The 17,091-nt window shown below is 43.5% G+C and overlaps 1 protein-coding gene across 1 annotated transcript in view; it reads right to left on the reverse strand.

The window, feature by feature from the left end:
- The window catches only part of FBN2 (fibrillin 2), a 379,678-nt gene that overhangs the window by 324,478 nt on the left and 38,109 nt on the right, over nt 1-17,091 (reverse strand). The window contains exon 5 of the mRNA XM_077291494.1: nt 6,840-6,935. Within this exon, the coding sequence (XP_077147609.1) occupies nt 6,840-6,935 (96 nt within the window). The remainder of the gene's footprint in view (nt 1-6,839; nt 6,936-17,091) is intronic.

Consider the following 17,091-nt stretch of genomic DNA (forward strand, 5'->3'; position numbering starts at 1 on the left):
AGAGGGAACATTGTAGACTCAAGACAAATACACAACATAGAGGTACCAGAATGAAGGAATTAAAGGTACCTTCACACATAACGATTTCGTTAACGATATCGTTGCAATGTCACACTTTTTGTGACGTAGCAACGATCCCGCTTAACGATCTCGTTATGTGTGACAGCGACCAACGATCAGGCCCCTGCTGGGAGATCGTTGGTCGTAGGGAATGATCAGGACCTTTTTTTGGTCGCTGATCACCCTCTGTCATCGCTGGATCGGCGTGTGTGACGCTGGTCCAGCGATGTGCTCACTTGTAACCAGGGTAAACATCGGGTTACTAAGCCCAGGGCCGCGCTTAGTAACCCGATATTTACCCTGATTACCATTGTAAAAGTTAAAAAAAAAACACTACATACTCACATTCCTGTTGTGAAATTGGATTTTGGGCTCCCCCGGTGGCCACTGGTGGAATTGAACTTGTGTGCATCATCCCCTCTGTTCACCTGCTCCCATCAGGATGTGGGAGTCGCTATTTAACCTTGCTCCTCTGTCACTTCCATGCCGGTCAACATTGTAATCAGAAGCCTTTCTGTGCATGTTCCTGCTACCAGACAACTTCCAGCTAAGTCGGACTTTTGTCCTTGTTTGTTTTTTGCATTTTGTTCCAGTTCACAGCTGCAGTTTCGTTTCTGTGTCTGGAAAGCTCTTGTGATCTGAAATTGCCACTCTGATGTTATGAGTTAATACTAGAGTCTTAAAGTAATTTCAGGATGGTGTATTGATAGGGTTTTCAGCTGACCATGAAAGTACCCTTTCTGTCTTCCAGCTATCTAGTAAGCGGACCTCGATTTTGCTAAACCTATTTTCATACTACGTTTGTCATTTTCATCTTAAATCACCGCCAATATATGTGGGGGCCTCTGTCTGCCTTTCGGGGAAATTTCTCTAGAGGTGAGCCAGGACTATATTTTCCTCTGCCAGGATTAGTTAGTCCTCCGGCCGGCGCTGGGCGTCTAGGGATAAAACGCAGGCTACGCTACCCGGCTACTGTTAGTTGTGCGGCAGGTTTAGTTCATGGTCAGTTTAAGTTTCCATCCTTCCAAGAGCTAGTTCCTATGTATGCTGGGCTATGTTCTCTTGCCATTGAGAACCATAACAGTTTGACCGGCCACAAAGGGTTAAATTAATTGGCAGAGAAAGGAGAGAAAAAAGAAGTCTGCTAAAAAATTTTTTTTTTTTTTTTTTTTCCTTCAGTTCTGAGTGTGCTTTCAATTGAATCACTTGCAAGTCTGCCTATATTGCAGCCTTCCTCTCTCTCTCTCCTTCTAATCCTGGAATGGCTCTGTGTTCACCTGTTTAAAATGGATATTCAGAGTTTAGCTGCAGGTTTGAATAATCTCACCACGAAAGTTCAAAATTTACAAGATTTTGTTGTTCATGTTCCTATATCTGAACCTAGAATTCCTTTGCCTGAATTTTTCTCGGGGAATAGATCTTGCTTTCAAAATTTCAAAAATAATTGCAAGTTGTTTTTGTCCCTGAAATCTCGCTCTGCTGGAGATCCTGCTCAGCAGGTCAGGATTGTGATTTCCTTGCTCCGGGGCGACCCTCAAGATTGGGCTTTTGCATTGGCTCCAGGGGATCCTGCGTTGCTCAATGTGGATGCGTTTTTTCTGGCCTTGGGGTTGCTTTATGAGGAACCTCATTTAGAGCTTCAGGCGGAAAAAGCCTTGATGTCCCTATCTCAGGGGCAAGATGAAGTTGAAATATACTGCCAAAAATTCCGTAAATGGTCTGTGCTTACTCAGTGGAATGAGTGCGCCCTGGCGGCGAATTTCAGAGAGGGTCTCTCTGATGCCGTTAAGGATGTTATGGTGGGGTTCCCTGTGCCTGCGGGTCTGAATGAGTCCATGACAATGGCTATCCAGATCGATAGACGTCTGCGGGAGCGCAAACCTGTGCACCATTTGGCGGTGTCTACTGAGAAGACGCCAGAGAATATGCAATGTGATAGAATTCTGTCCAGAAGCGAACGGCAGAATTTTAGACGAAAAAATGGGTTGTGCTTTTATTGTGGTGATTCAACTCATGTTATATCAGCATGCTCTAAGCGTACTAAGAAGCTTGATAAGTCAGTTTCAATTGGCACTTTTCAGTCTAAGTTTATTCTATCTGTGACCCTGATTTGTTCTTTATCATCTATTACCGCGGATGCCTATGTCGACTCTGGCGCCGCTTTGAGTCTTATGGATTGGTCCTTTGCCAAACGCTGTGGGTATGATTTAGAGCCTCTTGAAACTCCTATACCTCTGAAGGGGATTGACTCCACCCCATTGGCTAGTAATAAATCACAATACTGGACACAAATAACTATGCGAATTAATCCGGATCATCAGGAGATTATTCGCTTTCTTGTGCTGTATAATCTACGTGATGTATTGGTGCTTGGATTGCCATGGCTGTAATCTCATAACCCAGTCCTCGACTGGAACGCTATGTCTGTGTTAAGCTGGGGATGTAAGGGGATGCATGGGGACGTACCTTTGGTTTCCATTTCGTCATCTATTCCCTCTGAGATTCCTGAATTCTTGTCTGACTATCGTGACGTTTTTGAAGAACCTAAGCTTGGTTCATTACCTCCGCACCGGGAGTGCGATTGTGCCATAGATTTGATTCCGGGTAGTAAATACCCTAAGGGTCGTTTATTTAATCTGTCTGTGCCTGAACATGCTGCTATGCGAGAATATATAAAGGAGTCCTTGGAAAAGGGACATATTCGTCCTTCGTCATCTCCCTTAGGAGCCGGTTTTTTCTTTGTGTCTAAGAAAGATGGCTCTTTGAGGCCGTGTATTGATTATCGGCTTTTGAATAAAATCACGGTTAAATATCAATATCCGTTGCCACTGCTGACTGATTTGTTTGCTCGCATAAAGGGGGCCAAGTGGTTCTCTAAGATAGATCTCCGTGGGGCGTATAATTTGGTGCGAATTAAGCAGGGGGATGAGTGGAAAACCGCATTTAATACGCCCGAGGGCCACTTTGAGTATTTGGTGATGCCTTTTGGCCTTTCAAATGCCCCTTCAGTCTTTCAGTCCTTTATGCATGACATTTTCCGTGATTATTTGGATAAATTTATGATCGTGTATCTGGATGATATTCTGATTTTTTCGGATGACTGGGACTCTCATGTCCAGCAGGTCAGGAGGGTTTTTCAGGTTTTGCGGTCTAATTCTTTGTGTGTGAAGGGTTCTAAGTGCGTTTTTGGGGTTCAAAAGATTTCCTTCTTGGGATACATTTTTTCCCCCTCTTCCATCGAGATGGATCCTGTCAAGGTTCGGGCTATTTGTGATTGGACGCAACCCTCTTCTCTTAAGAGTCTTCAGAAATTTTTGGGCTTTGCTAACTTTTATCATCGATTTATTGCTGGTTTTTCTGATGTTGTTAAACCATTGACTGATTTGACTAAGAAGGGTGCTGATGTTGCTGATTGGTCCCCTGCTGCTGTGGAGGCCTTTCGGGAGCTTAAGCGCCGCTTTTCTTCCGCCCCTGTGTTGCGTCAGCCTGATGTTGCTCTTCCTTTTCAGGTTGAGGTCGACGCTTCTGAAATCGGAGCTGGGGCGGTTTTGTCGCAAAGAGGTTCCGACTGCTCCGTGATGAAACCTTGTGCTTTTTTTTCTCGTAAATTTTCGCCCGCCGAGCGGAATTATGATATTGGGAATCGGGAGCTTTTGGCCATGAAGTGGGCTTTTGAGGAGTGGCGTCATTGGCTTGAGGGGGCTAGACATCGGGTGGTGGTATTGACCGACCACAAGAATTTGATTTATCTTGAGTCCGCCAGACGCCTGAATCCTAGACAGGCGCGCTGGTCGTTGTTTTTCTCTCGGTTTAATTTTGTGGTGTCATACCTACCGGGTTCTAAGAATGTTAAGGCGGATGCCCTTTCTAGGAGTTTTGAGCCTGACTCCCCTGGTAATTCTGAACCTACAGGTATCCTTAAGGATGGAGTGATATTGTCTGCCGTTTCTCCAGACCTGCGGCGGGCCTTGCAGGATTTTCAGGCGGATAGACCTGATCGTTGCCCACCTGGTAGACTGTTTGTTCCTGATGATTGGACCAGTAAAGTCATTTCTGAGGTTCATTCTTCTGCGTTGGCAGGTCATCCTGGAATCTTTGGTACCAGGGATTTGGTGGCAGGGTCCTTCTGGTGGCCTTCCCTGTCACGAGATGTACGAGGCTTTGTGCAGTCTTGTGACGTTTGTGCTCGGGCCAAGCCTTGTTGTTCTCGGGCTAGTGGATTGTTGTTGCCCTTGCCTATCCCGAAGAGGCCTTGGACGCACATCTCGATGGATTTTATTTCGGATCTTCCTGTTTCTCAGAAGATGTCTGTCATCTGGGTGGTGTGTGACCGTTTCTCTAGGATGGTCCATTTGGTTCCCCTGCCTAAGTTGCCTTCTTCTTCCGAGTTGGTTCCTCTGTTTTTTCAAAATGTGGTTCGTTTGCATGGTATTCCGGAGAATATCGTTTCTGACAGAGGAACCCAATTCGTGTCTAGATTTTGGCGGGCATTCTGTGCTAGGATGGGCATAGATTTGTCTTTCTCGTCTGCTTTCCATCCTCAGACTAATGGCCAGACCGAGCGGACGAATCAGACTTTGGAGACATATTTGAGGTGTTTTGTGTCTGCAGATCAGGATGATTGGGTTGCTTTTTTGCCTTTAGCGGAGTTTGCCCTCAATAATCGGGCCAGCTCTGCCACCTTGGTGTCTCCTTTTTTCTGTAATTCGGGGTTTCATCCTCGATTTTCCTCCGGTCAGGTGGAATCTTCGGATTGTCCTGGAGTGGATGCTGTGGTGGAGAGGTTGCATCAGATTTGGGGGCAGGTGGTGGACAATTTGAAGTTGTCCCAGGAGAAGACTCAGCTTTTTGCCAACCGCCGGCGTCGGGTTGGTCCTCGGCTTTGTGTCGGGGACTTGGTGTGGTTGTCTTCTCGTTTTGTCCCTATGAGGGTTTCTTCTCCTAAGTTTAAGCCTCGGTTCATCGGCCCGTACAAGATATTGGAGATTCTTAACCCTGTGTCCTTCCGTTTGGACCTCCCTGCATCTTTTTCTATTCATAATGTTTTTCATCGGTCATTGTTGCGCAGGTATGAGGTACCGGTTGTGCCTTCCGTTGAGCCTCCTGCTCCGGTGTTGGTTGAGGGCGAGTTGGAGTACGTTGTGGAAAAAATCTTGGACTCCCGTGTTTCCAGACGGAAACTCCAGTATCTGGTCAAATGGAAGGGATACGGTCAGGAGGATAATTCTTGGGTGACTGCCTCTGATGTTCATGCCTCCGATCTGGTCCGTGCCTTTCATAGGGCTCATCCTGATCGCCCTGGTGGTTCTGGTGAGGGTTCGGTGCCCCCTCCTTGAGGGGGGGGTACTGTTGTGAAATTGGATTTTGGGCTCCCCCGGTGGCCACTGGTGGAATTGAACTTGTGTGCATCATCCCCTCTGTTCACCTGTTCCCATCAGGATGTGGGAGTCGCTATTTAACCTTGCTCCTCTGTCACTTCCATGCCGGTCAACATTGTAATCAGAAGCCTTTCTGTGCATGTTCCTGCTACCAGACAACTTCCAGCTAAGTCGGACTTTTGTCCTTGTTTGTTTTTTGCATTTTGTTCCAGTTCACAGCTGCAGTTTCGTTTCTGTGTCTGGAAAGCTCTTGTGATCTGAAATTGCCACTCTGATGTTATGAGTTAATACTAGAGTCTTAAAGTAATTTCAGGATGGTGTATTGATAGGGTTTTCAGCTGACCATGAAAGTACCCTTTCTGTCTTCCAGCTATCTAGTAAGCGGACCTCGATTTTGCTAAACCTATTTTCATACTACGTTTGTCATTTTCATCTTAAATCACCGCCAATATATGTGGGGGCCTCTGTCTGCCTTTCGGGGAAATTTCTCTAGAGGTGAGCCAGGACTATATTTTCCTCTGCCAGGATTAGTTAGTCCTCCGGCCGGCGCTGGGCGTCTAGGGATAAAACGCAGGCTACGCTACCCGGCTACTGTTAGTTGTGCGGCAGGTTTAGTTCATGGTCAGTTTAAGTTTCCATCCTTCCAAGAGCTAGTTCCTATGTATGCTGGGCTATGTTCTCTTGCCATTGAGAACCATAACACATTCCGATGTCTGTCACGTCCCCCGTCGTCAGCTTCCCTGCCCTGACTGTCAGCGCCGGCCGTAAAGCAGAGCACAGCTGTGACATCACCGCTGTGCTCCGCTTTACGGCCGGCGCTGACGACACAGTCAGTGCGGGAAGCTGACGGCGGGGGACGTTCCCCTGATCGTTGGTCGCTGGAGAGAGCTGTCTGTGTGACAGCTCCCCAGCAACCACACAACGACTTACCAACGATCACAGCCAGGTCGTATCGCTGATCGTGATTGTTGGTAAGTCGTTTAGTGTAACGGTACCCTTAGGCAAAGTCACAATCTGCATAGTCAATCCAGGTCAAACACAAGTATATAGCAATGGCAGGTATAACAAGATAGATAACAAGGTAACGAGAGATAGCCACAGAACTTGCAACTAAAAATTCCTTGGAAGCCATCTTATCTTGCTGTGGAAATCATGGGCATAATATAGCAAAATGTAAGGTAATTACAATTGTATGAAATTAATTTGCAAAAACAATGGCATTAATGAAATCTTGACAATTAATACAGTTGTGCCATCATGAAAACCCTTTTAGAGGGTAGATGGGGGGTGGCCCTCCACTGGAGCACCACCATGTATTTAACAGGGAAAATTATTTTATAATACATAATTTTATCTATTCAAAATGTATAATAAATAAGCAAAATATAAATATTCACATACCTCTTTCACACTGAGGACCTGTAAATCCATATACACAGGCACATCGATTGGGTCCTATGCAACGGCCTCCATTCTGGCAAGTATTTTCACAGACAGCTATGTAAATACATTTATATAACAATCAGCATATATCCAAATACTCATCAGGCTCATTACGTGCATTGCACTTATGTTTATTTACCAGAATTGAGCAAAAAGATTTGCAGGACGTTGGTTCAGCAGTCAAGCTAGTGGCCCATGGCTATGGGATCTGAGCCATGCAGACCTCTTCCTACCTGTCGCTATCTCCGGTGCTTCTTCTGATTAGTAGGTCCAGTGGGAAATGACACTGCAATGATGCTTCACAAACAATGATGTTGCACCAGCCCAACTAATCAAAAGAGGCGGTGGGATAACCAGCAGGAAGAAGGTTCACTGGACCTGGTCCAGAGGCCACAGAATTACTGATGTGGCCACTGAACCAGTTTCCTGCAAATCGACTTGCTAATCCCTATTACTAACAATATGTTTCCTATCGAACTACCTATAGGAACACTCACATATTCGAATTAATTAAGAATTTTTTTTTTCAATGGGAAGAGGTTCATATGACACATCAAACTTATTGAGAATTTCACAAGAATAACAATGATGTGCTTGGTTTTAACGTAACTTTATTCTTTCATGAGTTATTTACAAGTTTATGACCACTGATAAAATGTGTTCAAAGTGCTGCCCATTGTGTTGGATTGTCAATGCAACCCTCTTCTCCCTCTCTTGACACACTGATAGCAGCAGAAGAAATGCTAGCACAGACTTCCAGTATCTGTTGTTTCAGATGCTGCACATCTCATATCTTCACAGCATAGACAATTGCCTTCAGATGACCCCAAAGATAAAAGTCTAAGGGGGTCAGATTGGGAGACCTTTGTGGCTATTCAACAGGCCCACAATGACCAATCCACTTTCCAGGAAACTGTTCATGTAGGAATGCTCGGATCTGACACACAAGATGGGGCACCACCACATTATGGGTGTCAGGTCTGAGCATTCTTACATGAACAGTTTCCTGTAAAGTGGATTGGTCATCGTGGGCCAGTAAGGTCTCCCGATCTGACCACCTTAGATTTTTATCTTTGGGGTCATCTGAAGGCAATTGTCTATGCTGTGAAGATACGAGATGTGCAGCATCTGAAACAACGGATACTGGAAGCCTGTGCTAGCATTTCTTCTGCGGTGTTTCTATCAGTGTGTCAAGAGTGGGAGAAGAGGGTTGCATTGACAATCCAACACAATGGGCAGCACTTTGAACACATTTTATAAGTGGTCATAAACTTGTAAATAACTCATGAAAGAATGAAGTTAAGTTAGTTACGTTGGTGAAATTGTATAGTTGTAGTTAAGGTGGATTCTTTGTGGTGGTGGGGTATTGTGTGGCTGACATATGGGGCAATATTCTATTCAAAGGGAACTGGTCACATTTAATATCTGTCCAATCTGCAGGCAGCATGATGGAGAGCAGGAGAAGTTGAGTAGATCGATTTACAGTTTTGTGAAAAAAGATTCATTATAATCTATGTTTTATCTACTGAACCCCTTGGAGAGCCAGTGTCAATAAGGGCAGGGGTGTGATTACAGCCACTGCTCTGTATTCTCAGAGTCGTGACTGAACCCGTGCCTGCGCCGCCGCCTTGACAGAAACCTGAATGCTGCCGGACGGAATAAGGCTCATTTTCTCCCCACAGAGTTTAGCTAAGTGCGGCTGCCGTGCAGGTTAGATAATGTTTATCTTATGACAGGTTCCCTTTAAGACATACCTATTTTTTACTGTGGTGTTCCATAACTTTTATTTAATTTTTACAGTGACATGGTCCTATGAGGGCTTGTTTTTTCAGTTTCAGTTTATTTATCAGTAGCATGATTTTGGGTTACATAAAATTTATTAACAAACTTCTATTAACACTTAATGGGAAGAAAATAAACAAAATGACAAATCTGCCTTTGAGTTTAAAATGTTACAATATTTGCTTTGCTGGATAAATAAACTGTTACCTTTATTCCTTGGCCCAGCATGATTATTAAGATATAGTATTTGTATGGTTATATTTATTTATTTTTTACTTTTGTACAATTATCTATTTCCTGATCAGGAGATTTTCAGCCTTATTCTAAGAGATATAACTTTTTTATTTTTCCATCCACATAGCCATATGAGGGCTATGATGTATAGACCTAGATGGGAGAGGTGAGTAGTGAAGAGCAGCTCCTCTCAGGCCAGCCCCTGAAGATGTCTCCCTGTCTGCAGTTCGAGGAAAGGCTTGTGGGAGGAGCGTAGCCTGCCGCCCATCTTAAGGTAGCAGCCAGTCCCCAAAAAATGTCTGTCTGCAGTCTGAGGTGACAGAGCGTGATGGCTGCATGGCCTGCCATGGCTTCTCATAGCAGCCAGCATCCTGATGTCTCCCTGTCTGCAATCTGAGGTGAGGGAGCAAGGCCTGCTCCTTGTTAGTAGCCCTGCAATGAAGGAGACACTATCGGTGGGCTGGCTGCCACATCCTTCACCTCGGACTGCAGACAGACAAGGACACATTATTAAGGGGCTGGTGTGACAGGAGCTGCTCTTTGCTGCTCACCCCTCTCGTTTAGGACATTGCAGCAGAGTACAGCTCCATGCTGTTTTACTGTTAGCCAGTCATCTGATAATATCTGTTTCTCTGCATAGAACAGGAGGCATGACCTTGTCCTCTGTTCTTGGGCTGGCTGTTACAGCGGGGAGCTTCGCACTGCTGTGTGATGTAACATCACAGACAAGAGGGGGAGCAGTGAAAAGCAGTTCATAGTTATAGTATATGAGTGCAGGGCAATACAAGACATTTTTATCTCCCCGTAGTACCCCTTTTGCAGCAGGGAACAGTGCTGCTCTCCAACTACTGCTGATAGAGGCAGATGATGGCTGTGTAACATAGCCAGGGTCTGTTAACCAAGACGCTAGCTCAACTCCTAAGAGACCTTAAATATGATGTAATAGTGCATCATATATCAGAAAAGGGTTAATATGCTTTTTGAAAACATAATTTCATCTTGTGCCGCCATATTCTAAGAGTGTTACAGGGTTTCTTTCATGACTGTTAAAACCAAGTACAGGCGCTCGGTGCATCATGGCGGAACCAATCATTTATATACACCTTCCAACCTACTTGTTTCCATCTATCTCTTCCTTTCCGTGATTCTATAAAGTCAGAGCTGTTAATCAAACATGGGGGTTAATAGAGTAAAAACAAAAAAATGGGAAGGTGTATTTAAATGATTGGCCTCGCCATGATGCACCGAGCACCTGTATTTGGTTTGATCAGTCAATTGTGCTTACCCAGTCTCTTTAGGCTTCACAATTTTCTTTCTATTGAGCTGTATGAGGCTTTTTTTTGCCAAACTGTATGTTTTATTGGTGCCATTTTTCTGAAAATGCGGCTGTTTGATCAATTTTTATTATGCTCTGTAAGAGGTAAAATTAACTAAAAGCAGATATTCAATGTTTTGTTTATTTTTTTTGAAACACCATATACCGTTTGGTATATTTGTCATGTTATCTTTATTCTGCTGGTTTGCTACGTTTGGCATGGAAAAAATCGATAGCACTGTGAGGGTGATGCTCTGCCAAATACCTCACATGCCGCTGTCACTATTGATAGCAGCATGTGAGGATTTAAAGTACTGAGATTGGCTGTAGCTCTGGTTCCAGCACATGTAACAGGAGCTCAGCTGTGTAGTTCAGCCGGAGTCGGATGGCACTGACAACTCCTGGGACAATGCCATACCTGAAATGTAACTGTATGCCCAATTGTGGGAAAGCAATTGCAATCAGGTAGTACAGTAACATACATTTGTGGGAAATGGGCAGTTCTGTTCAGTGATTTACTGCTATATTTGTATGCACACTTATACAAAGAAGAATCACTAAGCAGGACCACCCACTTGCTGAAAACCTACAATAAACAGGGATTTAAAAAGGCTTATCCTCTTATTACAATAATGTTCTTGTAGGTTTCACAATTTTGATGAAAAGCTTTCTATAGTAATATACTAGGCAGCAGGGTGGCTTAGTGGTTAGCACTGTAATCTGGGGGCATGGGTTCAAATCCCACAAGTTGAACCAAGGACAACATCTGCAGGAGTTTGTATGTTTGTGTCTGGTTACTTTTGGTTTCCTCCCACATGCCAAAGGCATACAGGTACAGAGTTTATGTTGTGAGCCCCTTTGGGAAAGGAGTGATGATATCTTTAAAGTGCTGTGATATTAATGGCGCTATATAAGTGAGCAAAATAAATAAATTATAATTTTCCCTTTGCTGTGCACAGGGGGACTGTTTTGTTTGCACATGCTCAGTTATGCTCAGTTATAATGGTGACAATATTTAGTGCACATGTTTCATGATCTTTGAGGGTAGTGAATTGCGAAATTCAACAACTTTTACAATTCTTCCAGCACTTTAGCATGCAATGTGCCTGCCATTTTCCAATGGCTATCGGGTCTCAAACAAAACGTCCCCCTCTATGTTTTACCTTTATGTAATTTGACAGACAGGGGAGCAGGAGCAGAGGAACAAAGAAGCTCTCCAATTTCCTGAAATCTATTTTAGTGTCTCTCCTGCTATTCTGGATTGGGCTTGACAACAGACAGTGGACAGCCAGTTGGACAGAAGTCAGTCACATAGTGTTAGGTGTGTAAGACAACATTATTTTTGAGTAAAGAGGTTAGCAAATTGCCTTTGTAGAACAATATCTATGAAATGAGATAATGCTGACTGAAAGTACAATGACCATTTAATAATATGATAAAGCCATCTACTGTATATAATAGTACCTTGTGTAAGCGCTTGCAATTAGTCACAGTAGGGACTTATCATAATTAGGAATACTTGACAGTTAGGCTGGGGATATATGGCGACTTTAGCTGTGACACACGTACCGCTATAGCATCAGAGCATAATGTAAGTTGTCACATTAGGGATAATGTATCCCTAGAGAATTTTGTCAATCACAGGCAAAGCATGAAAAACCCAGTTAGATCAAACTTCTTACAACTTACTTGTTGCAGTCTAGTCGAGGTTGAATTGTTACCCAATTTACTTGTAGTATGGCCTGTGTTACAGTCAAAGTCTCCATGTAGCCCCAGTCCTATTATTACATATTATTACAGTTTTTTAAGAATCAATGAACTACAAATCATGAAAGTATAAATTTTGAAGTTATTTTATTGCCTTTAAACCATGTTCATTGCCTATCACTCAGCCATCTAAGCGGATTCCCTCACTCTTATGTGTGTAGTTCATGGCCAAGCGTTTGATGTCTTACAATCCAAGTGTGGGGGTTTTATATCAAAAGTTTCAAACATACAATTCCAGGAGAGGTCACAGCCTTTCTTATATCTTCACATTTCCATTACTGTGCAATGCGTATGTGTGAGACTGGGCTCAAAACTGAGACTCTTAGTGAAGGATTTAAAGTGCTCAGCATGAGCAAAGCTAAGAATGAATGTCACTAAAGACTGTAAAGCTTCAAAAAAGAAATCTGACATACAATGTATATGGAGATATTGTATGTGTGAGTATTTCACAAGAACGAAACACAATCCTAGTAAATAGTGATTGATGAACCCCTGGATGTTCGGGTCCCGAACCCAGACCCCTATTACTTGAATGGGGCGCACAAACATCCAGTGTTTGCCACACTGTCATGTGCATGACTGAGCGACAAGCATTGCCTCTGATCAGTGGTAAAATCATTACCGCCGGTCAGAAAGCTGTGGTTCCCACGATGTCAAATGAAAGCGTAAGCCCGCAGCTATGAGAGGAAAAGTTTACCTCTGGTTACTGGTGCAGCACCCCAGAGTCCTGGTTGTTGCAGTGCTGTGGCTCCGCCACTACGGGGAGCTATGGTGCGTCTGATTGCACTAGGGAGTTTCTCTGATCAGGTACACTCACACCACACTTCACACTCCGGCCACCAGGGGGGGTGGTCCTATCTAGTAGGCCACTCCTCACAACTCTGGTAAAACTGGGGGTTGGACAGGAAGACAGGGAGAAGTAGCTGGGAAGAGCTAGTGAGAGGACCTGTCAGGGATGGGATCCTGGCAGACTCCTCAGAGCAGAACTAACCAGTAAACAACGGGAATACAGAAAAGGAGAAATACCAGAAGGGGTCTTGCTGTTAGACCGAGGCAACATCCTTCTGAGGCGCAAACAGTCGGTGGCCGGAACGCCGAGCAAGTAAGAGACTTTAAGTACATTGCAAACCACGGCAGGTCAGCTAACTACAGGTTGGCTGTCTCACTTAACACCTAAGCAGACAACGGAGGCAGCTGTGGGAGAGGGGCGACTCTAGGGTCCCGGAAGAACTCCAGGCCTACCCCGTCATACGGGTGCGTCCTACCATATCAACTGGAGGACGGAGAAGGAACAATAGAGACAGAAAGAAACAGTTGTGAGGACTATCCCGGGAGCTCAGCAGGGAAGAACTACAACACACAGCGCTAGAAGGTAGATACTGATTCCCACCTGTAAAGAGAGCTCCTGATGTGTCGTTGGACCGGCCGGTCTCTGAAAACCCAGTTAACAGCGCTCTGGACTGAGGTCTCCCACATCTTCAGTAAAGAGGTAAAGAGACTGCAACCTGGTGTCCTCGTTATTTACCGCGACCTGCACCCCACAACTGCACCGCCATACCACCGTTAACAGTACCTATTTGCAACGGACGTCCCCCACTGACAGACAGGGCCACGGACCGGGTCTAGCCACCGTGACAACCCCAGGACTGAGATCCCAGAGGCCCGGCTCCGGGTACCCCTCGGCCCTGCGGCGGTGTGGGGGCGCTCCACTGGCGTCGGCTGAAGGGACTACTACTCCCCATCAGCCTATGCCTGCTACTGCTAATAACAGCAAGAGCAGGCATCCTCTGGTGGGAGTATTATTGATAACCAGTCAGGCAAAACTGACAGCAGCTGGCTGCATCCCTCAGCTGTCAGCTTTAGCAAGGTTGGTTATCAAGAACAGCAGGTGCCGTTTTTTTAATTATTTAATTAAAAAATGTAAAGAAAAATGGCTTGGGATTCCCCTCTGCTTTTGACAACAAGCCAAGCTAAAGCAGACAGCTGGGGGTATGATACAGTGAGAAAAAAAGTATTTAGTCAGCCATCAATAGTGCAAGTTCTCCCACTTAAAAATATGAGAGAGGCCTGTAATTGACATCATAGGTAGACCACAACTATGTGAATCAAAATGAGAAAACAAATCCAGAATATCACCTTGTCTGATTTGGCAAGATTTATTTTGCAAATTAGAGTGGAAAAATAATGCCACTAATAACAGCGAAAGCAGGTGGTGGCTGATGAACAGTCCCATCAGCCGACACCAGTGAACGGAGGTTGTCATCTGACAGCGTGGGAGCTGCGTTTCTCTGACCAGTGGTATTAATCTTACCGCCGATCAGAGCTGCCAGTGTTTCTTTGTGTCATCTGTAGAACAGTGCAAGAAACACCCGGTGTTCGGGGTACTGTACCCGAACAGTAAAATGGACTTCCTGGTGAAGTCCATGCCCAAACAGTAGGTGTTCGGTATGGTACCCGAGCTTTACTGTTCGGGGTCGCCCATCTCTACTGGTAAGGAGACATTATAAAACATGCAAGATTATTTCATTATATTTTTATACTTAACCCCTTGCAGACCTGCCAATCTAGGGCCTTCTGAAAAAAGCTATTTCTTTTTTCATGTTTTCATTTTATATTAGAAGAGCAATAAAACTATATAGTACTTTTGCATAACAACTGCCTATTTTGTGTAGGCTTGTTGTTTGAAGAAGAGGTTATATTTATAATTGTCCCCATCAACATTTTCGGATAATATAATTTATTAATTTGTTTGGGGGGTAGAAAAAAAAAACAACAATTCAGTATTTTGTTGTTTTCTTTTTGTTTAACCGATACGACATACAAATAGATTAACTTTCAGTAAAAAAAGTATTTTCAAATAAAATAGATTCACTATTTAAGGACATACAATTTCAAATTAATCTTGAAATAAACTTCAAACTTAATTTTCGCATTTTGCGTCTATGGCTTCCTCAGGGGTCATCTTCCTGTATTCATGCTACATGAATGTTACATGCCCCTGTGGAAGCCATGCTATGTGAGTGTATTGGATTTGTATAAGTCATGCACTCTTAAATTGTTGCATTAAACTTGTAGTTGTCATGACTCTGACAGAATGGTTCCGTCTCCATGCTGGTTAGGTCAGGGTTAACTCTTGTCTGCCTCTCTTTGGTTCTGGTGTGGCTATTTAATGTTGGTAGTTCCTGGGTTTGGTGTCGGTGATACTTCCGTATACTCGGTTTGTGGTTGCTGACCCATGTTCCAGGCTCTGCACTACACAGTGCACTGGGGACCGCCATTCCACTGCCACCAGGTATTATCTTTTTTTAATTTCCTACACTTATCTCACACACTACCTCCCTCATGATTGCGAGCTGTATTTTCATTAATGCTGTCTGTTGTGGGCAGTACTTATTTATTTGATATGCTCTCCTGATTAAGGATATTTATTATTATATTTATAATTTTATTTTTTATTTCTTGAGATGGACTAAACATATGATTCTCATTTTTATATTCAGATTCAGTGTGTTATATTTTATGTATTGTGATCACATTATGCTCTTATTGGGATTGATTTGTGACACAGCATTATTGATCCATTGGATCCATTGTGGTGATTTATTTAATTTATTCTATATTTCCTATTATTTATATTTATTATTTTCCTTTATGGCGGTCTCTGTTCCAAAATTTTGATTTGTAGTTCAAGGTGTTTCTCTTATTGATTTTTTGTCTTTGTGCGGACACTCTTGCATTTTATATTAACCTGCCATTCATTTTAATAAAGCCATTTTATAATGTATAATTTTTCCTTTAGTCCCTTTTTATTTCTGCACATGTCCGGGAGTTTTTGTTTCTTTCTCCGGTCTTTATTCCAAATGATCTGCCATTCAAATTTTTAAACATAGACACCCATATCATCCTAAGTACATTCTTTTAGAAGTTGATTTCTGTTATTTTAAGCTGTTACGTCTAATATCTGTTTGATGAAATGTATGTTGAGTAAATGTACTCATTACTTGGGTGGGGCTCCTTTTCCATCAATTATTGCATCAGTGCGGAGTGGCATGGAGGCGATCAGCCTGTGGCACTGCTGAGGTGTTATGGAAGCCCAGGTTGCTTTAATAACAGCCTTCAGCATGTCTGCATTGTTGGGTCTGGTGTCTCTCATCTTCCTCTTGGCAATACCCCATAGATTCTATATAGGGTTAAGGTCAGGCGAATTTGCCGGCCAATCAAGTTCAGTGATACTGTTGTTTTTAAACCAGGTATTGGTACTTTTGGCAGTGTAGACAGGTGCCAAGTCCTGCTGGAGAATTAAATTTCCCTCTTTAAATAGCTTGTCGGCAGAGGGAAACATGAAGTGCTCTAAACTTTCCTGCGCTGCGCTGACTTTGGTCTTGATAAAACAAAGTGGACCTACACCAGCAGACGACATGGCTCCCCAAACCATTACTGATTGTGAAAACTTTACTCTAGAGCTTAGAAAACCAAGGTCCCAGAGCCTAAAAGAAGAGTTGAGAGGCACACAATCCAAGCTGCTTGAGGTCTAGTGTGAAGTTTCCACAATCATTGATGGTTTGGGGAGCCATGTCATCTGCTGATGACATTTCGGAATTTAAAATCATTTTTCAAACTGGTGTTATAAATAGTGTTGAGCGATACTTTCCGATATCGGAAAGTATCGGAATCGGAAAGTATCGGCCGATACCGTCACAGTATCGGAATCCAATCCGATACCGATACCCGATCCCAATGCAAGTCAATGGGACGAAAATATCGGAATTAAAATAAACCCTTTATACACTTGTAGGTTCATTCTACATGAAGGAAAACAACTAAGAATAATGTAGGATGTATTGGGGGACGTGGCGGAGACATTAAAGGCACAGAGGTTTAGCCCAATCTAATAGAATAGCAGGATTTTTTTTTTTTTTTTATGACGTTCGGCGTTAGAAAGAATTTGACTATGTTATTTTTTTTTTTTATGTCAGATATTGATGTTTCACTACTTCCACGCCCTTCACCTTCTTTTTTACTTCTCCCACGCTTTCTTCTTCATTATCCTCATCATCAGCTTCTTTGACATCAACTTCTTCACCTTCTTCATCTTCTTCTTCATCTTCTACC

The sequence above is a fragment of the Ranitomeya variabilis genome, chromosome 1, assembly GCF_051348905.1.
Source record: "Ranitomeya variabilis isolate aRanVar5 chromosome 1, aRanVar5.hap1, whole genome shotgun sequence".
Lineage (NCBI taxonomy): Eukaryota > Metazoa > Chordata > Amphibia > Anura > Dendrobatidae > Ranitomeya > Ranitomeya variabilis.